The sequence below is a fragment of the Parasteatoda tepidariorum genome, chromosome 7 (assembly GCF_982258835.1).
Source record: "Parasteatoda tepidariorum strain Cologne lab strain chromosome 7, Ptep-v5.0, whole genome shotgun sequence".
Taxonomy (NCBI): domain Eukaryota; kingdom Metazoa; phylum Arthropoda; class Arachnida; order Araneae; family Theridiidae; genus Parasteatoda; species Parasteatoda tepidariorum.
Window position 1 is genome coordinate 83,396,430 of NC_141761.1, and position 22,143 is coordinate 83,418,572.

At 30.1% G+C, this 22,143-nt stretch overlaps 1 protein-coding gene across 1 annotated transcript in view; it reads right to left on the bottom strand.

Annotated features, from left to right (window-relative positions):
• Positions 1 to 18,348: 18,348 nt before the first annotated feature.
• LOC107451699 (carnitine O-acetyltransferase) overlaps positions 18,349 to 22,143 on the bottom strand; it is a 34,049-nt gene continuing 30,254 nt past the window's right edge. Inside the window, exon 14 of the mRNA XM_043043247.3 lies at positions 18,349 to 18,705. Coding sequence (XP_042899181.2) covers positions 18,499 to 18,705 — 207 coding nt within the window. The 3' untranslated portion in view covers positions 18,349 to 18,498. The remainder of the gene's footprint in view (positions 18,706 to 22,143) is intronic.

Below are 22,143 nucleotides of genomic sequence, written 5' to 3' on the forward strand. Positions count from 1 at the left end.
ATGCCGGAAAAAAAGATATAATCTTTTCTTCAGCCCACACGATTATATCCGCAAAACAGAGTGCTTTCTGATATTGTATCAGTAAAGTCAAAGCAAAATATATTAATACAATAGTGTGAGGAGCACTCAAATTTTTTTTATAAAATAACAACAAATAAAATAGATCACAAAAAGTAAAAATAACATGTAAAAACAGATAATAAAATAAAATAAAAAGAAAAAACATTGAAAAGGGGGAACTATAAAGCGAGTAGCAAAATCATAACAACTTACATGGACGGATATTTTTCAAGAATGATTTAAAAATGTTTTCGCAGAAAGATTGCCAGATTACAAAATATGAAAACAAAAGATGAAAACAAAAGCGCAAATTGAGTGTAACAAGAGGGTTTTAAAGTGTCGTTCTTACTGCACTGCTGAAGTGATTTGTTATTCTGAGTTTTGATTTGTTAGTTACCAAGGATGGGCCCGAAATGAATGTGCGCAAGGTAATATTATACTGGATAATTTTAAAAATTGATCATAAATAGTTTTAGAAGGTAGATGTTTGTTTAAGAAAAAATATAAAATAGAAAAGAGAAATATAAATTGCCTATTTTGCAAATAATTTTAGCCGCGGATGTGCACGATATGGATTAGCACATACAAAAATTATTTAAATTATCAAAGAAAAAAATTTTAATAGATAATTTTAACACGGATTTGCCCGAAATGGATTTGCACATGGAAAAATTAACAAAGAAAAAATTTTAGTAGATAATTTTAACCACGGATTTGCCCGAAATGGATTTGTACATGGAAAAACTGCATAGATTAACAAGGGAAATTATTTAGTAAAGGATTTTTTAGTAAATAATTCTAACCACGGATTTGCCCGAAATGGATTTGCACATGGAAAATTGTATAAATTAATAAAGAAATTTTTAGCAAACAATTTTATCCACAACAATTTTATTAAACAATTTTTGGATAAAATTGCTTGCTAAAAATTTCTTTATTAATTTATACAATTTTCCATGAGCAAATCCATTTCGGGCTAATCCGTGGTTAAAATTATCTACTAAAATTTTTTCTTTGTTAATTTTTCCATGTGCAAATCCATTTCGGGCAAATCCGTGTTAAAATTATCTATTAAAATTTTTTTCTTTGATAATTTAAATAATTTTTCTTTGTGCTAATCCATATCGTGCAAATCCGCGGCTAAAATTATTTGCAAAATAGGCAATTTATGTTTCTCTTTTCGATTTTATATTTTTTCTTAAACAAACATCTATCTTCTAAAACTATTTATGATCAATTTTTAAAATTGTCCAGTATAATATTACCTTGTGCACATCCATTTCGGGCCCATCCTTGGTAACTAACAAATCAAAACTCAGAATAACAAATCACTTCAGCAGTGCAGTAAGAACGACACTTTAAAACCCTCTTGTTACACTCAATTTGCGCTTTTGTTTTCATATTTTGTTTTCATATTTTGTAATCTGGCAATCTTTCTGCGAAAACATTTTTAAATCATTCTTGAAAAATATCCGTCCATGTAAGTTGTTATAATTTTGCTACTCGCTTTATAGTCCCCCCTTTTCAATGTTTTTTCTTTTTATTTTATTTTATTATCTGTTTTTACATGTTATTTTTACTTTTTGTGATCTATTTTATTTGTTGTTATTTTATAAAAAAATTTTTTGAGTGCTCCTCACACTATTGTATTAATATATTTTGCTTTGACTTTATTGATACAATATCAGAAAGCACTCTGTTTTGCGGATATAATCGTGTGGGCTGAAGAAAAGATTATATCTTTTTTTTCCGGTTTATTAATTAACATTTCATTTTTTTTAAAATTTTCCTTTTAAATAAAATGTTATTATTTTTACTTATTATTTCCCACCTCCTTTTTTTTTCATATGTCTATAATTTTTCTTTGTTTTATTCTTCATTTTGAACTATATATGAACTTCATATATATATATATATATATATATATATATATATATATATATATATATATATATATATATATATATATATATATATATATATATATATATATATATATATATATATATATATATATATATATATATATATATATATATATATATATATATATATATATCATACTAAAACCATTAAAGATTATAGCTATTTGGATATAATATGAAAATGTATTATACCCCATCAAAAATATGAATCTATAATGATGAAAAAAATGAGTCAAAAGATTGAATTCTAATCTATGCAGAAGAATAAAATTGCAATTTAATTTCTAGTTGAACCAATACTTTTCCATCGATCTTAACAATTTGCTTTTTTTTCCTCTTTTTTCATATATACAGAGAATAAACGTTTTCAAAGACGGAGATAAAACTGCAATAAAAGAGAACCAAAAAATGTAAATCCTCGAATATAGCCATCAATAGTAAAAAAAAAATCTGTCGTTCAGTATCATGAAATAGCATAAAAATGTAAATATTCAAAAGTATTCATAGATGAATAAGATGTTTCAAAACTATTCTTGAAGGATTGAAAAATGGTTTTAAAACTTTTTTTTATTGATAAAAAATAACGTAAAGCTATTTTATTTAGAATGTTCCTATATAGCATATTTTACAGACTATTTTTTCATTTTATGTAAAATTAAAATATTTATTTACTAATAAGTATTTTTTTTCTCGAAAAGATGCTCTAAAGATTACTCTAGAAAAGATGATTCCACTCAAGTTGACTCAGCTTAATGAATTTATTTACCAACTTTATGTAAGGAAAAATAATTAAAAATATGTCAATTTTAATTTCATTTATTCATGCTATTTTTTAAAAAAAAAATCATTTCCAGACTACGGTCAGTGACCAACGAAAAGTATTCCGGGCACTAACCATAAAAATAAAATTATGCCCGTAAAGATATCAAGACCATAAAAATACAATTGCCCATGAAGTTTTTTCGAATTTTTTCATCAAGCACTTCGATTCAAGGAAAATCATGGAATAAGACGAAATGCTCTTATGTTGCCATCTGTGGAGAAGGGAGAGAGGGGTGTGTTCTTTTACACCAATGTGGGAGAAGGTTTCGGAATCGGCTGAAATCAATCCCAGGACCTTTGGTATCATAACCAGATGCTATAACCATTGTGAAAAAGAGCGTACACCCTTAGAAAGTTAGAAGGCTTTGGTATAAATTTACAATTTGGCGCTCCTCTTATTTTGGCGATTTTTTATGTTCTTATAGAATATAGGGAAAATGATTTAAAAGTGAGATTTTTAAAGACAAAATATCAAATATGAAGTAATACGGAAATGAAAAATTTTATGTACAATAAATGCTCCAAGGTACAGTGTTCAATCCATAGGGTACCTAGTTTAATGTTGTTGTTGTTGTTTGTCCTCATCTGGCCGGACGAAGTCGGGCCAGATCTAAGAACCCGTTGACCTGAATGAAATCGAAGACCAAAAGAGAAGTAGAGTAGATGTTTTACCTAGTTTTATACTCTAACCCTGCGGTTCCCAATTTTTTACAGCTATAGTACCCTAAATGATCGAGCAACTTTCGCCAGAACTCCAAAGATAAAATTAAATTTTTTAGTAGCCGTGAATATATTATCCAAAGAAAGGCTATTAATTAATTATTTTAATTACATTGAATGTGAAGAATGAAGTTTATTTCAATAATAGTTTTGTCAATAAAACTCTTAGAATAATAGATTTTATGCCAATTCACTGGCCTAGAGTGGTATCTAGTCTAGTTCTGAATTTGTTTTTGGTGCATACATTACCTGAAAAGGAATATAATAAGCTGAATTATAGTGTTTGATAAAGAACTCTTATAAACGTTGAAAATAGTTATAAGCTAAACTAAATATATTATTCCTGAATTTGATTATTTTTTTTTGAATTAAAAAGTTCAGCGAGGAAAGCTTATACAATTTTTTAATAAATGTTACCATTTCTTTCTTTTTACTAGCATTTCACTTAAATAATTTCATAAAAATAACCTAACTATCAAAGAAATTATGGTCTATTGTCTTGATGTAATTATAATTGCAAGTTTCAAAATGAATTCCTGATTAAAAAAAAATTAAACTCTCAGAACGTCTGCGACCCTTTCATGGAACACAATTTAGAAGCCGCTGTTGTAATCGAAGGTTTATGCAGTTGCTGCCACTAGATGAAGTTGTTTGATGCCAAACTTATAATAAAAGTATTTAAATAGTTTCAGTTTAGTATGAATTCGAATAAAATTAATCAATTATCAATTTATCTACATTACCTGCATTTTCATTAAAAAAAACGTGATGGTACTTTTAGACATGAAATTATAACTCTGCTTAAAAATATGGTCCTATATATCCCTCTAATATTGACCTATAATATTAAAATTGGACCACGTATTATATTACCGGGTATAAGTGTACCCCACTAGAGGAAATAATTGTAGACTTATTATGGGGTACACAATGTGGTCCTATATTTTACAATGTATGTATATATGTAATAATGTGTTGAATAGCGTTAAAATGAGGAAATTCGAAGTCAATATTCCGTATAAAAATTCATAACGAAATGCCTGCATATAAAAATAAATATGATAATAAACATGTGAGAGCAGAATAATTGAATAAATAATTCCAAAAAACTGAAGCAGTAAGATATTACCTGATTGAAAATTTTATACGCTTTAAAAATATACAAGTAGGAAATAACAGTCGACATGTTTTAAACACTTTAAAAATAGATGCCCATTTTAAAATCTTGTTAGACGTGAATGTAGTAAGAAATAACAGTCTACATGTTTCAAGTACTTCAAAAATAGACGTCCATTTTAAAGACTTGTTAGACGTGTATATAATAAAAAATAACAGTCGGCATGTTTCAAGCACTTCAAAAATGGATGTCCATTTTAAACACTTGTTTGACGTGAATGTAATAAGAAATAACAGTCGGCATGTTTCAAGCATTTCAAAAATAGGTGCCCATTTTAAAGACTTGTTAGACGTGAATGTAATAAGAAATAACAGTCTGCATGTTTCAAGCATTTCAAAAATAGACGCCCATTTTCAAGACTTGTTAGACGTGAATGTAGTAAGAAATAACAGTCGGCATGTTTCAAGCACTTCAAAAATAGATGCCCATTTTAAAGACTTGTTAGACGCGAATGTAATAAGAAATAACAGTCGGCATGCTTCAAGCATTTCAAAAATAGATGCCCACTTTAAAGACTTGTTAGACGTGAATGTAGTAAGAAATAACAGTCGGCATGTTTCAAACACTTTAAAAATAGACGCCCATTTTCAAGACTTACCAGACAGGAATATACACGAATGCACGTCTGAATGCAGACGTGAATGTACATTCGCGTCTGACAGGTCTTGAAAATCATTCTCTATTTTTGAAGCACATATTTTGAAACATGTTGACTGTTATTTTTGGAGTGAATGAAGTTTTTATTTAGGTAATGTTAAAGCATAATTTTAATGGCGACATTAAGGAGAGATTATTTTAGAATTTCCCTCTGTATTCAATTCCTACGTTTTTACTTCATAGAAATTATTTTCTTAACAATTACATTCGGATATTTTTTGTCCATTAATTTTTGTGACATCTTTGAAAAAGACAAATCGATGCAAAATCCTATCTAAGCAAACAAAAGAGAATCCAAAATACAGAAAAGAAGTATTGATGGTTTAAGATAACAAGAAGCTTTTGAAAGACTTATAACGAATGAAATAAAATGTTGGTAAATTTGGAAAAAAAGAAATTTGCCGATTTCCTTTTTTTTTTTCTTCATTTACCGATATCTTATTTTATTTATCAAGAAGATAAAGAACTTTTGATCCTTTTGTGCCATTATATTGTGTTCATACAGCATTTTTCTTTGTTTATTTTCATTATTTCAAAAACATCTGGTGTTTTCAATTGTTTGTATTGTAGTAAATGCAGAAAAACAATGTGATCGTATTCTGAATCGATACTTGAAATTCTTTTGTTGTACAAAATTGGCTTCATTGCTTAAGAAAATTAATTTTGATAAAAATAATTTTTTTGTAACTTCAAGTTAATTAAAGCCTTTTTTTTTGAACCAGAATGCGTTATATTTACAATGAAATAAAATGTTTTTCTTACGATATTTGTTTATTTATTTTTTTTAAAGTGAAGGAATAGTTCGGTTTTCAATTTAATAATCAAAATAGTTATATTTTATTGATATTATACTCTAAGTTTATTTTAAGTCTTTAAAATATTATTTTACAAATTTTGCCACGTAATGAAGTTTAATTATCAAATAAATTATATTATTAATTACTATTATCTATAAGTTATATTATCTAAAAATATTATTATTAATTATTTAATTATCTATTAATAATAATAATATTATATTACATTCCATTCGACTTTATAAAAACATCATATTTCATTAAAAACGAATATAATATTACGTTACATTCTAGTTAAATTAGAAAATGTAATTTAATTTAATCATAATTTGGTTTAATGCAGGCAGGAATATGTAACATTTTAATTTAAAATATCGAAAACAAATTTACGACATATTTTGGCATAAAGTAGAGATATTACTTTATATTATGTTTTATTTCGATGCAAGAATGTAATCTATAATAATAAAGGGAGCTTGTCTAGTTGTTTGCGTATTTATCTCTTATAACTCCAGAACTGTTAGTGGTAGGGTCTTTAAATTTTAATAGCGGGTGCAAGGGGTAATTCCGTTCCGCAGTGGACTGATCGTTAAGACACGGTTTCCAGCAGATCACCGAAGTCAAGCATCACTCGCTGCTGTCATTGTGCGGTTGGGTTTAACATTTAAGTGCTCGACTACATTTAAGTACTCGACTTCGCGTGCAGGTCGTCGGGCTACCGAGGGCGGGGTGCCATCCCCTCAGCAGAGCATCAAAATTGTGATGGTGTGTCTTCGGATCATCCTCAGGGATGTTTCCCAGACCGTCGCCAATAGACCATTGTGTCGAAGACTGCCCGTGTAGTAAATGGTGACTGATGCACGTTAAATCTGTTGAGTCTCAAAGTCCTCCATGTTCCCATAACAAATCAATACCTCTGGGGGTACTGATAGCGGAATTTCCTTGTCTTCCGGATTGGCTCAAAATTACAAGGCTACGGCGTAGAGCATTAGTAGTCGTAAACCCAAAAATTGGGTCGGCTGTTCAACGGCAGAAATTAAAAAATAGACCATTGTGCAACTCTAGAGCTACGTAAATGAACTACAACAACGGCAAGGGACAATTGCAATGAGCTCATTTGGGAGGAATTTCGGAAAATAAATTTTTCTAATTGCTCTAACATTTGGCATCGTTATAAATTATATTTTAAATGGTGATGTCTTTTAAAATATTTAAAAGATAACATGAATGATTTTTGTTTGCTCATAACCCTATTTAATCATAAAAGAAGCACGTTCGTTAAAATGTATTTATATTTTATTCTATATTGCAGATAAGCTAAGTGATCAGCGATATAATACTCGTATAAAAGCTACGTCACCGAATTAGCATTTTGTAAGTTATTTGAAACCATGTGGTTATTTTGTTTATAGTTATACTTTTTATGTTTGCAGTAGTACTTTAAGAGCCCTCTTTTCTTGCGTCTTTGGAGTTTACGAAAAAGCTTTTTTTCATGCTTATTGTTATTTATTAATCCTTAATGATAGAGCTTAATTCGTCAGAGTTATACTATTAAAGAATTAAAGAAAGTCTTTATGTCTTAGTGGTTCGGAAATTTTTTTAATGTTATGTTCCTGGTAGTTTCAGAGTGAAATCAAAAGAAAAAATTCATTTGATGTACGTCATGATAAGAAGATCGTCTTTTTTTTATTAGAAAATTGGTATTTTATTGCCTCACAGTCGGCATGGAAAATATACTTTTTTATATCTACATTTTGGGCACGTGGTTCAATTCCTCGGGCCCAAAGACTGGATGTCTGAACAGACTGCTTTTTCTCCTATCACGTCTTAGTGATTATAAAAATGAAAAATATTCATTTGTTGCACGACTTAGAAAATTGCCTATTTTTTATTGGAACATTGGTTTTTGTACTTCAATCACTTCACAGTCTGCATGGCAAATATTGCCTTTTCTAACTATCAATTGTATATTGTAAATATTGTCTTTGGGCCGGGGTTCAATTCTTCGGGCCTGAAGAGTGGATGTTTTGAATGGACGGATTTTTCTCTAATCATGTTTTTGTGATTATACGCAAGAAAAAAAAATAATTTGTCGAAAGTTATGATAAGAAAACAGCCTATTTGCTTAATCGAACATTGGCATTTTATACTTCAATTACTAACTGTTGAAATGGTAAATATTGTCTTTGCCAATCACAGCTTGATACGGGTTCAATTCCTTGGGTCTAAGGACTAGGCGTCTGAACAGACTATTTTTTTTATATATTGGAACATTGGTTTCTTATGCTGCAATCACCGTACAGTTGGTATAGTATTCGCAAACCAAAGCCTGGACCGGGGTTCAATTTCCCGGACGAAAACGATTATAATTTAACTGTATTTAAGAGATTTATTGTAATTACATACATTTCAGATTTGTGTGCTCAATTTAGGCTTATAAACCTTTGTCAATTAGAATGGACAGATAGCACAATACAGAAAAGGACAGCACGGAGATACACCCAGGTCTACAGTGGGATTCGCACCCGCTATCTCTAAGCTTTGCACAGCGTTAGGCCAAGGAGGCCCTTGTGTTTAAGTAAAAAAAGGCAGATCCTTTAATCTACGTCGCATTAGAGCTGCTCAATAGACCATTGGCGCCTGTCTGAGAAACATCCCTGAGGATGATCCGAAAACATGCCATTGCTATTTTAATCCTCTAAAGAGGGGATGGCACCCCTGCTTTGGTAGCCCGACGACCTGCACGTGAATTCGAGCACTTTACGGTAGAATAGTTTAACGAGGACCGTTATCGCGCTCCCTCGGTCCTCACGCAGGCTGACGAAAGTGGTCACTAACTCACTTTCTGATCGCAGCCAGTGATGCTTGACTTCAGTGTTCTACTACGAACCGTGTCCTTACTAGCAGTCCACTGCGGGATTTAAATAACAAAAGGAATCAAATTTAAATAATTATTGTAAACATACAATGAACTCGCAGCAAACTCATTTTTGAATAAATAGAGCAGTAATCTAGCTAAAGTCATCGGCGTTATCTTTTAAATAAATAAATAAAAACGGAATTATTTGCGATTTGAATTACAATAATGATTTTTGCATTAATCTTATAAAAAAGAAAGTGAGTAAATCAGTGTCATAGGAAGTTTTAAGTTTGCTTGTGCAGATGTTTAATCCCAAAAGCATACAGATTTACCGAATTTCTAGTGGATTGCTTTAGAAATACTAATTTCTATATAGCACATGCACCCATAGATATGTGTATTGGATTAAGTATGCAATGGTAGATGCCTCTATTTTCTTCATTAAAGCAAGAGTAAGTCAGAGTACTGCAAATGTGCAATTATAAACTTAAATGCTCCTACCAAATCAAGAAAGACAAATGTAGGTAGTTTTTTCTTTTGATACTTTTTACATTTGAACTACACTTTCTAAAAGTTTGCAATTGAGAATGTTTTGTAGTTTTTATTATAAAAACAATGAAATGCCAGATAATTGCTTGAAATGCAAATTTTTACGTATATGAATTTTGGAATGTTTTAACAACACAAAGAAAATCTATAGTTTAATTTTTTGTGACTGTATTCTGTTGAAATGTTGGCAGTTTGATCATAATAAGATCATTAGGATGATTTTGTGAAATTCTTCTTTAACTCGAGAAAAATGCTTTACAGATAGATATTTTTATTTTTTTCCGGCCAAAATGACGGAATTATATTTCTAAATCTGTTCTCTATTATGCAGATGCTTCTAATTGGAAAGAATATATTTTTCAACCACAAGATAGAAAGGAGAAATTGGATTATATTTTCTGGTATCACTGGTCCTTAATCTTGTCACGTTTAGTAAACGAGATTTGGTGTTCTTGTGAAATATTTTATTAATGTTCATGCATAGAATTCTCTTTTAACTTTCAAAAGAATTGCTTTTTTTAAAGTAAATTATGCTTTTATCTTTTTAATGAATGGTGTCTTTTTAAAAGACCCAGCTTGGTTTCAATTTATTATTTTGGAGCAATTTCTAAATTGTGAAACGAAAAGCATTAGTTTCCACGGCAACACGATATGGTGATGAAAATAAAGAGGATATTTTTTACAAATTGTATGTCAGATGAAAAATATATTTTAAATTTTAAGCTAGCTATTTGCATTATAATTTTGAGCGTGAAGTCTTTTTTAAAAAATAATTGTATAATATGGAATAAATACGTGCGTTCTAAAAATACAATAACTTAAAAGTTTCAAATTCTATTTTCTCTAGAAAAAATTTGATAATGGAAGGGTCCAATGACAACATTTATAAGAAATCGCGTTATCTTTGTTTTAAAATCAAGTTCTGCACTCCTTGTTTTTATGAAAGTTACTGTGTCCAATATTTACTTGATTAGAAACTTTATTCGCATCAAAAAACTACGAATTTGAAATAACAGTCGCGCTCCCAAACAGGCGCCCAATTTCATGACTGGCCGGATGAGATTTCATTCGCGTCTGACAAGCCTTGAAAATGGATCTTCACGTCTTTCAAGTCTTGAAAATGGGCGCCTGCTTTTGAGCTCTTGAAAAATGTCCACTGTCATTTTCAATTTGTAGATGTTTGAAACAAATGAAGTTTTTAATCAAGTAATATCTTACTGCTGCTGTTTCCTGGGATTATTTATTTATGTTTCAGATTGTCATTAATAGACCGTTAGTAAAGATATAGTGCGATGTTAACAATGAAGCTAAACGAAAAAAAATATTTTTGTAGTTTAAACGGTAAATTAAGTTTCAGATGACAAATTTTAAAGTAAATCACCTTTTTTTTTGTAGAATACTACTAGTTTGGAGAACGAAGATGTGTTCCATATCGTCTCTAATAACATATAAGTGTAGAAATGGTGCGATGTTAATAATGAAACCAAACTAAACATAACTAATTTTTTAGCTTAAGCAATCAGTGAAATTTCAAATAACAAATTTTACATTAAATCACGTTATCTTTATGGTAAAATAGTGTAGAGTACTCCTTGTTTTGGAAAAAGTATGTTCCAGGTTGTCACTAATAGACCGTTAGTGTAGATATAGTTCAATGTTAACGATAAAGCCAAACCAAACTTAATTTAATAGCTTAAATAATCAGTTTTAGAAGACAAAATTTACAGTAATAAGTCATTTTTGTTTTAAAATGGCGTTGAAAACTCCTTTTTTTGTAAAAAAAAATACATCCTTTGATATTCAGTATTTTGATCATTTTTATATTCAATATTTTTGAACTTTAGTGAATTTAAATAAAATTATGTTTTACATGAAGTTGGCAAAGATGCTTCGGTTTTCTGTTAACTTTGTAGAATGATGCGTGTCAAAAAAAGGCTAAAATTAACAATATACATTTTAAGAAAGAATACGGTTGTTAATCGTTTTAATTTACTTAGTACACTAGGTTTCAAATAATTACCACACATTTTTAAAATCTTTACAAAAAATGAAATCAAAATAACGCAAATAATGGTGATATCAAGTAGTTATTTTAAGGAGATATAAGTAGCAATCTCATTATCAAACAATGACGAATAGTTGTGAAATTCAGGCAGAATAAGAGTAAAATGCTAAGAAACTAATTTAAAACTAATTTTGTTTCGTCGGATGAAACTCAAAAGGGTTTTCTTTTCCTCAATTTATTAATCGAAGAAAAAAATTTTATTTTATTTTTCATTGTCTTGATTTTGATAATAATTTACCAGGTTTTAATAAAGATTGTGTTATAATTCTAGTTTTGACAAATATAATAGTCATAATTTTTCAAAAGCTATTACACAATTCGAAGTTATTACGCAAATGCCAGTTATTACGATTAATGGCAGTTATTACGATTTTTTTTATAATTAAGCAGCATACAAAATTTAATGATTCTTATACTTCGCGCTATAATTACTTATTTATAAATCTCTATATTTAACTTCAAACACGTAGAATTAAATTATATATTTAAAAGTAGGTAATTCTTCAGAAAACGAAAAATAAAACACATTAAAAAATTTAAACTCATCATTTGAGGCACAATAAATTAATTAATTAGTGAAGAAACTCTTTCTTGTACATAATTCCAGGATTCTAGTTTACATTTTCTAAATATGTTGAATTCGGTTGTTAGTGAAGAGCTCAAAGATAAGAAGGCGAGCCCAACAAGGCTGAATGCGTAGAATATCATTAAGTGTTCCATAATTAGAAGTTCCGCATCTCCTTTCCTTATGAACTACCACTTTCCAAACAGTTTTACATTTTGGAAATTGCATGTTGTTAAGAATTTCAAAGTGCTATCTTACTGTGAAATCTTTTCATATAAAGTACTAACTAGATGTGTGATAACAAAAGGAGGATTGCAACTAAACTTAATTTCTACTTTTCATCTCTTCCCCTTTAGATAAGACAGAATTGATCTAATTACATTCCTTTTTACTGTTCTCTGTGTCCATTGATTACTAGTTCTTAATTAATGAAAATTTTGAGTGGTTTATTGTTCTGAAATTTAATATTGTTATTTCAGAATGTATAAAAAGCTAATTAAAATACCATTTTGAAGCTATTAAGCTTCTTGTTGCTTAGTTCTCCTGTTCACTATTCTTTGCAGTTTAAAGTATGTCAGAAAAATGTTGTTTAATTAGATGATAGAGAACTAAAGATGATATTAGTGTGTTAATTTATCTGCAACTAAATATAAACTGTTTTTAGAATGTATAGAAAAACTAAATGTTATCAATATCTCTATCGGCTTTATATATATATATATATATATATATATATATATATATATATATATATATATATATATATATATATATATATATATATATATATATATATATATATATTTGGTAAATTTACCAAATGAGGTTTAAATTTTACAGAACTAATATAACTTGATAACGCAAAAATGTTCAGTTTAATTATCTATATTTTATTTAGTAATCGCTTGTGAACTTTGTTGTTGTTCAGCTACCTTTCCCTTTTATGCAAGATTTAAGCTAACTTTACATCTTATACATCTATAAAAATGCATGTTTGTAACTATACAAATGCGTTAACAAGGCTGAACTAAATCAGTAACCTAAATGTTACGCATCAGACTGATCTAACATCCTAAAATGAAATTATGGAGATAACAGGTTCCTATCCTAACGCAAAAATGGATGCATCTTTTCATTTATATATATTGTTTCACATACAGATGCAAGTCTGTTTGATTCTTACAAAGTTCGGCTTATAATCACCTGTCACGTCGTAAAACAGGTTTGCACAGGATAGAAAATGACATCACAAAGACACATCCTGGGTAACTGCAGGATTCGAACCATCTACCTCTGTTCAATAATAGAAGAATCATTGTAACGTTCTTCTCCAACTTGTGCTATCTGTTCTTCAATTTAGCAGGGCTTATAATAAATCATTCTTTGTAATGAACACATAAGCCTCCATATGTATGTGTAACAATAAATAAATACTTGAAATATAATTTTTTAAAAATTACTCATTTACAGGGGATCCTTGGGCGAGAAGTCTCCCCCTTTAAGCCATTCACTGTTTGAAATGTAGGAACCTGGCTCGAATTACACCGTAAGACTGGATATGTGACAATAAAGAAATTGTGTTTAGATATATTTAAGCTTACGTGCTTAAAGTAAAGGAGGAATTGTCGCTTTTTTTAAAATTGAAGAACAGATTGCACAAAAAATGAGAAAGACATCGCAGATATATTGAACCCGCAACCTCTACGCGCCAGAGTGTTTGGTGGAAGGACAATGAAGCTCTCAAAAATGTATGGTTGTTTTACTTATAATGCTAAATTCCACTACTATATATTATTAAATTCCACTGGATTAAAGCCCTCAAAGGATATGAGGGCAATGAGGAAGTAGATAGGCAGGCCAAATTAGCTTGTAAAAAATCAACAATAGATCTAGTTGACATACATCAAAACACACAACAAGAACAGAACTTATTAAGAATAACCTTTTAGCATGGCAGCAAAGATGGGATAGTGATGTTACAAAAGGTAGACACACTTACCAATTTATCCCAAAAGTCAGCAATCGAAAAATCTACTCCAACTTCTATATCAATCAATTTCTAACTAACCATTCAGCTCAAGGTAGTTATTAGTCAAAATTGCTCGGGAAAGACTCGAACTGCAGAGTTTGTAAAACTTATGAAGATATCGAACACATACTTAGTGTCTGTCCTGTTTATGATGATTTAAGAATCAGATTTTTCCCGAGAAATTTCAACTTTGATTCCATTAAAAGAAACTGGAACCAAAAGAAAATAAACAAAGGAATTGAAGAGATTTTTAAAAGATTTTTTGAAAACAGAATGGAAGATCTGGCCTAAACCGATCCTTCAACAGTATTCCCTGCATGCCCCGAAATAGGGGCGGAACAGGGTAAAGCCGAACGAGCGAACAATGAATTCTAGGGGCTTTGCTTGCGTGCATTATCGTTGTTCGGCTAAACCCTCTGAAGTGTAGATGTAGTGGGATCGAAACCAGCGATAACTCTGAATGTATTTCACAAATTTGTGCTGTCTGTTATTCATATTAAAAATTGAATTTAAGCCATTATTTTTCTTTACAAAGAAACCCACTTATCTATTAATTTAAGACATTTTTCTCATTCCACTAAGTGTAAAAAGTTTCATATAATTCAAGGTAAACATTTATTTCTTTAAAATACAATATTCTCAGAAAGTTGTTTATAAGTGAACAAATAAAGAAATCTCACTACCCCCATAAAAATGCATAAAACATATAGTCAGCTATTAGAGTTTAGTATTTTTGAAACTCTTGAAAGTATCAGCCAGATCAATTTTTCCCTTTGTCATACTTTAAAAATATTTCAGGGGGGCGGCAGTTAATTATTTATATTCCTAACTCTTATCAACCATTTGAATAAACCCCCATTTTAAGTAAACTGTTTGAAAGTAAATAATGCATTACTATCCAATTTGGTGAAAGGCATAAACATCAGATAGTTGAAATTACCCAATAGATTTACCAATAGATTTTTAAATTTGAATATTTTATTAAGTCAGTGATAATAACTATAATTTTGAAAACCAGAACTTCAGGTAAGCTGTTACCACAAAGAGCGGAATATTTACCAATGATTAATTTGAATAACGTAGGTTTTAGTTTAATTGGCAGAATTATGGCTCTTTACTGTATATGACTTCACGAAGGCCTATGCTACAACGAGCACAGAGGCAATCCAGATACTGGCGGGTGTTATGCCAATTGGTTTGAAAATCGTGGAGGACATCTTTTGCAAAAGGGTGAAGTGGGGCTGGAGACTCGAGGACATAAATTATACTCTACCAATTGATCTTGATCATAACATAGATTTCGAGAAACCAGCCCTAGGGCATCCTTCAGATTACATTGCTTTGCCCTGGGGATATAGCAGCCCTAAAGATCAGGGAGTGGAGATCTACACTGATGGCTCTCGGATGGAGGCAGATTATCCGAATAAATTCAGGACTTCACACGCAATGATAGTTAAGAACAACGGTATCACGATTTTCAAAGCCTCCACCAGAGTCACTGATAACACCAACATATTTATTGCAGAGCTTTTGGCAATCAAGTCTGCCCTGATATGGCTACGTCAACATGATATTACACATGCAACGATTTTTTCAGACTCACTATCATCCCTCCAGGCCCTGGCTGACCCAGAACCCAGTTCCAAACTCATAGAAGAGATCAAAAAAATTTGGAATAAGAACACTATTTTGAACTGGGTAAAAGCACATGTGGGGATCCAGGGCAATGAGGAGGCAGACAGGGCAGCAAAGGAAGCCATTGGTTCTGACAGTGTGGATCTCCAGGTTCTGAAGACCCCCAAACAAGCTAAAACCGAAATCAAACAATATTTAATGGCAAGGTGGAAAACCAATTGGGAAAATTCTGAGAAAGGCAGGCATACATTTAAATTCATTAAGACCCCGTCAACTACAAGGTTGCAAACTAATTTCTATTTTAACCAATTTCTAACGGGGCACGGAGTGTTCGGAGTACACCAAAACAAATTTTTTAATAAATCAGATACTTGCTCTAACTGTAACCAAAGACAAACCATAGAGCATCTTTTATATTATTGTGATCGGTACCGAACACTCCGAAAAAATTATTTCTTCCAAAAAACAGACCAACAAATTTTTGCAGACAAGGTTTGTAGAGAAATTATCAAGATTATCATTAAAACTACTCTTGAGGAACAAATGGAACTAATAAACAAAATTGACAATAACTAAAATTTTAACCTGCTTAATCTAACCACCTTGCCAAAACTTTTTTTTGGACCACATTGCCATTTTAGTGTTTTAATTTGACTTTTAACTTGACTTTGCATTTTATACATGCTTTAGGTTTGTTTACAACCTTTGGATTTTAATACATTTGGTATTTTACATTGCGATTGTATTTTATACATGGTTTTTAGATTGTTATACACCCCTTTTAACTCTTACCTTTTAGTATCTATTGGTATTTTGTCCTCTGTTTTTTTGTATTTTAATTGAATTTACTCTGCTTTACTTGTTGTTCTTCATTTTAACTACCTGTTACTACTTCACCCTCACTATTTTGGTTCCACCAGCAGGTTTCAAGCTGGCTTGATTGGCTGGATCCTTTCAATGCCCTATTGGCAAGTGTATACATCTGTGATTTTGTCTTAGTTTTAACTTTTCAATTTTAGCACTATATTCATTTATGTCATTTTATCGTTTCACCTTTTGGCGGTTTTATGAGCTGTATTTACGGCGGTTTTTGGTGAATTGTTAGATTTTTTGTCTTGTATTAAGGGTTCCACCAGCTCTGGCTCACAGCTCACTCAGTTTTTACTGGTTGTCTCAGGGTTCACAATTTTTGTATTATATATATATATAATTTTTGTATTCTATTTATATGAGGGTTAATAAGTTTTGTATTGTATATATACATATAATTTTTGTATTTTATTTATATAAGGGTCTGTTGACCTTTTAAATGATTCATTGTATTTGGCGTATGGGCCTATTGGCCTAGGCCGCTGTATATATATTAAATGACTTCACCATACAAGTAGGTGAAGAACCCAATCAAAACGAAAAGAGAAGACTATTTGGTTCTGACAGCCGACTCAGAGAGTCTAATAAGGTCCCGAGACAACCAAAATTCAATGTCGCATGGACTCGAGTCACGACCAAAGAGCACTTGAGGCTATTGAAGTGCTACAAATGTTGCAAATATGGCCGTAAGGCGAGAGAATGCAATAATAATGAAATCTGCAAAACTGTGGGACGAGCGGGCGTCATTTGGAAAATAAGCTCTGCGCAAATTGCGAGGCGTCCAAAGAAAAATGAAGAACGAGGATATTAACTAATCGCAGTGTCCTAGAAAAGTCTTTCTCTGTAAGCAGAGATTACAGAAACAACTTAGAAGCCGGATAGACTAAGAAGAATAAAAGAACGTGTCTTAGAGTCGCAACCATCTAAGATATTTCTGGCCAGATTTAAAAAAAAAATTCCACTTCATTTGAGCAGTCCATTGACGCCTCCATTTAAATGTTGTATTTTGAAAATTAAATTTAAATTTTGTAATTTCAAATTCTCATTAAACTGCATTATATTTTGCTATTGAAGAAAATTCGAAGGGCGTCCGATTTAAGGACCATTCAGTGGGTGGCGGGGTGGTGGTTGCCTGCTGTTGACCGAACCTGTAGTCTGTGTGACGCTGCCGCCCTGTGAGTCTCAAATTTGTGCCTCAACTGCTCACATGTCACCTCTTACTGTCGGCGTGATTGAGGTGCCCTCAGTCGAGAGTGACTCGGGGCCTTGTATCTGAGAGTCAGATTTGCTTGGCGCTTGTGCTGGGTGGTGATATTCTAACTCTTACCATAAAAGCACGGTAATTTTGTCAGAATTTTTTTTCTCCACGCAGTGTAAAATTTAAATAATTTAAACTAACTTAATAATTCTTCGATTATTACAGTTTCAACAATAATGGCATTTCTAAAATTAATAATATAATTGCAATATAATTTGAAAACCTCTTTTTCACACATTATGCGCAATTTATGCAGTTTAGTAACAATTACAAATTGCACAAATTGTTGCAATTGTAGTAATAGCAGCAATTTATGCAGTTTAGTAACAACTTAGTAGTAACGCAATGAACAAAAATGATTTTTAAATTTAGTTTCCATTTTATTGGTTGTGCAAATATTGAGCCTCCTTTTAACCAAGTAATGTTTAATGCAAAATGAGAAAAAATTGTTTATAAGGAAGGAAATATATTAAGTAAAAAAAAGTCCTTTCTAATCTAAGTTTTTTTTTTCAAACTGAAGATTTTGTAATGACGCTGTGCATTTCAGTAAGTGCTTCAGTCATAGCTGTTTCGAAATCATCTGAACTAGTTTTTGGACAGGTATTACTTGCACTAATGACGCATGTAAGGAAGGAGGGCTTTGGATTGTAAGCACATGCATAACCGTCCGGAACTAAAACTGGAAAGCCTCCACAATTTCTTGCTCTGATTGCAATCTAGAAAAAGAATTAAATTCAAGAGAATTTCATTCGAGCAATTATGACGGAAAATATAATTCATTTGCGTATAATTATATCAATGCAAAAAATGTTTCAGAAAGGTAAGAAAGTATCGTTAATAGATCTCTATCTAATATGTATCAGAGTTGGCCAAAAATGTAATCGATTACATTTTTTGATTACAGTAATCAATTACTTGTAATCATGATTACAATTTTCAAAAATTTTGATTACAGCTGTAATCATGATTACAATATTGATTACAGTAATCAATTACTTGTAATCGTGATTACAAAGTTTGATCATAGCTGTAATCATGATTACATAGTCGATTACAGTAATCAATTACTTGTAATCATGATTACTTGTTATCATGATTACAAGTAATCACAACAAAAACGATTACGAGTAATTATGATTACAAGTAATCAAAATATATGATTACATGTAATCATGATTACATGTAATCTGATTACAAGTAATTTGATTACATGTAATTTGATTACATGTAATCTAAATACACGATTACAGGACTATTGTATTCTTATAAATGATTATATTTTATAGTAGATAGTAGAATGTATTTTATAATGATACATTTTGCACGTATTAACATGTACTGCATTTTGTACGTATTTGTATACGTACAAATGAATGTAACTAAAATGTATGTACATATAATTTTATCTAGTGCATATGTTCAGATATTTTAGTTTCACACACATGTACATACACTTATATTTTAGGTATAAAATATATGTACGTATGTATATAGATAATAATTACGTATGTATGTGCAAACAATGTAGACATGTACATTTATACACAATGAATATATGCATTTTATGCAAATATTTGTGTATGTAAAATGTATATCTATGTTCATGTACGCATGTACATACAAGTACTTGTGTTTGTACGAACATACATACATTGTCTGTACAATGTATGTCCCATGCATGCATGTGCAATTTATTTATGAACAGTATAATATATGTATGCATGTACAATATAGGTATATCTGTAGGATGTACAATATATGTATGTATGCATGTACATGATATGCATGTCCAGTGTATTTATGTACATATACATAATATGTTCATGCACAATGTATGTATCCAAATATGCATAATACATTTGTGTATGATTGTACGTACATTGGACGTATTTATATTTTACATATATTCATACATACATTCGACATGCATAACGTACGTACATACACACATTTAAAAATGCATATATTGTACAGATGTATATATATATATAGCGTACAGATGTATATTCATGTAGTGTACATATGATGAAATGAACATATAATGTTCATATAATGTACATATGTGTGTACATATACAGTACATATGTGCATAAATATATTGGGCGTAATTCTTTCGTACAAATTTTACATGTGTACATGCATGCTATCCCTATCTATGCATATGGTGCAATGTATATATGTCCAATGAATGCATCCACACATGTACAATACACGTATGTTCCATGTATGCATATCCATATGTACTATATATGCACGTACAATACATGAATGTATGTATATACATTGTACATGCGTACATACATTACATGTATACATATGTACATTACATTTATGTCTAAATATGTGTACAATGCAGTAAATAAAATGCATGTAAGTTAACTTTTAATGACTCAAGCAAGTTAAATGACAAAATCAAACGATATTTAAATTTAGTTTTCAGCTTTAATTGTTCTATATCATTTTGAAATTCTCTGAATAAAAAATTCTTTTCAGGTATTTTCATGAAATCTTTGACAATTCAGATTTATTTTTTTTATAACATAATGCATGATTCATAGAAATTTTTTAAATGGTAAGAAAAACGGTAAATTTTATGTGTGGAATTAATATTTAGAAATTCAAAATAAAATTATCGTTTGCTTTCTAAAAAATATGAGGTCGAGTTTCATATGCCTTAGAATAAATTTTAAAACAAATTTTACTAACCTTATTCATATAAATTTTTTTAATGTATGCACAATGTATGTGTATATTGTAATTACATATATTTAAATGTACGCATGTATTTGTACATTACTTGTAATTTTGTACATGCATACGTTGTATGTACATGCGTACATTGTGCATATAACTATTTTTTTGTACATCTATGCATTACATGCGCATAAGTATTAACAAAGTATGTAGTTATACAAGTACATACGTAAGTTGTACATAAGTACATAATTTGCGTGCACATATATCGATGTACATATAAATATGCATGTATACATGTACGCATTTTATTTACGCAACTATGTGCATATATTGTACCTTTAAATAACATTCTTACACATCGTACGTAAATACGTACAATTTTACATACATACGTACATTGTATATATGTGCTATTATCGTAAATTTATACAATATGTATACTTAAGTACATAAAAGCATGCAAACGCATGAACATTATTTTCATATACGTTCATACATACATTGTCTACGTATACAAAGATTCAAAACATTGCCTTTTTGTACAAACTAACATACATGCGTACATGTATCATAAATGCATAATTATATGTACTAAGCATATACGCATTGCATTAAGTATATTACAATATAATTATGAATATTGTACGTACAAACAACGTTTGTGCATACATTGTATGTATAGGAATCACAAATTGTACGTTCATGCGTGCGTACATTCTATGTACATAAAAATATGAAAAACACATGAATACTTATATAAAAAATTTGACTATAGTATACAATCGTAATAACTTGTAATCGTATAGTTTGATTACAAGTAATCACAATTACTTGTAATCAAATTACATGTAATCATGATTACATGTAATCATATATTTTAATTACTTGTAATCATAATTACTCGTAATCGTTTTTTTGTGACTACTTGTAATCATGATTACAAGTAATCAAGATTACAAGTAATCGATTACTGTAATCAAAATTGTAATCATGATTACAGCTGTAATCAAAATTTTTTGAAAGTTGTAATCATGATTCCAAGTAATTGTTTACTTGTAATCGTGATTACAAGTAATTGATTACTGTAATCAAAATTGTAATCATGATTACAGCTGTAATCAAAATTTTTTGAAAGTTGTAATCACGATAACAAGTAATTGATTACTTGTAATCGTGATTACAAGTAATTGATTACATAGCTGTAATTATCTGTAATCAATTACTGTTGTAATCGATTACTGTAATCAACGGTCAACTCTGATATGTATCTTTATAAAAAAATGGATATTCAATTGAAATCTAACCACTTAAAAAAGATATTTTGTCATTCAAGGCTATAAAAGGGCGTATGGATATTATTGAGTGAATTAAATGGAACATTATAATATATATCGGAAGAAATCGAAAGTATATGAGAGTCAAAGTCGAAAGATTTGTAGAACAATTTCATAAATAAA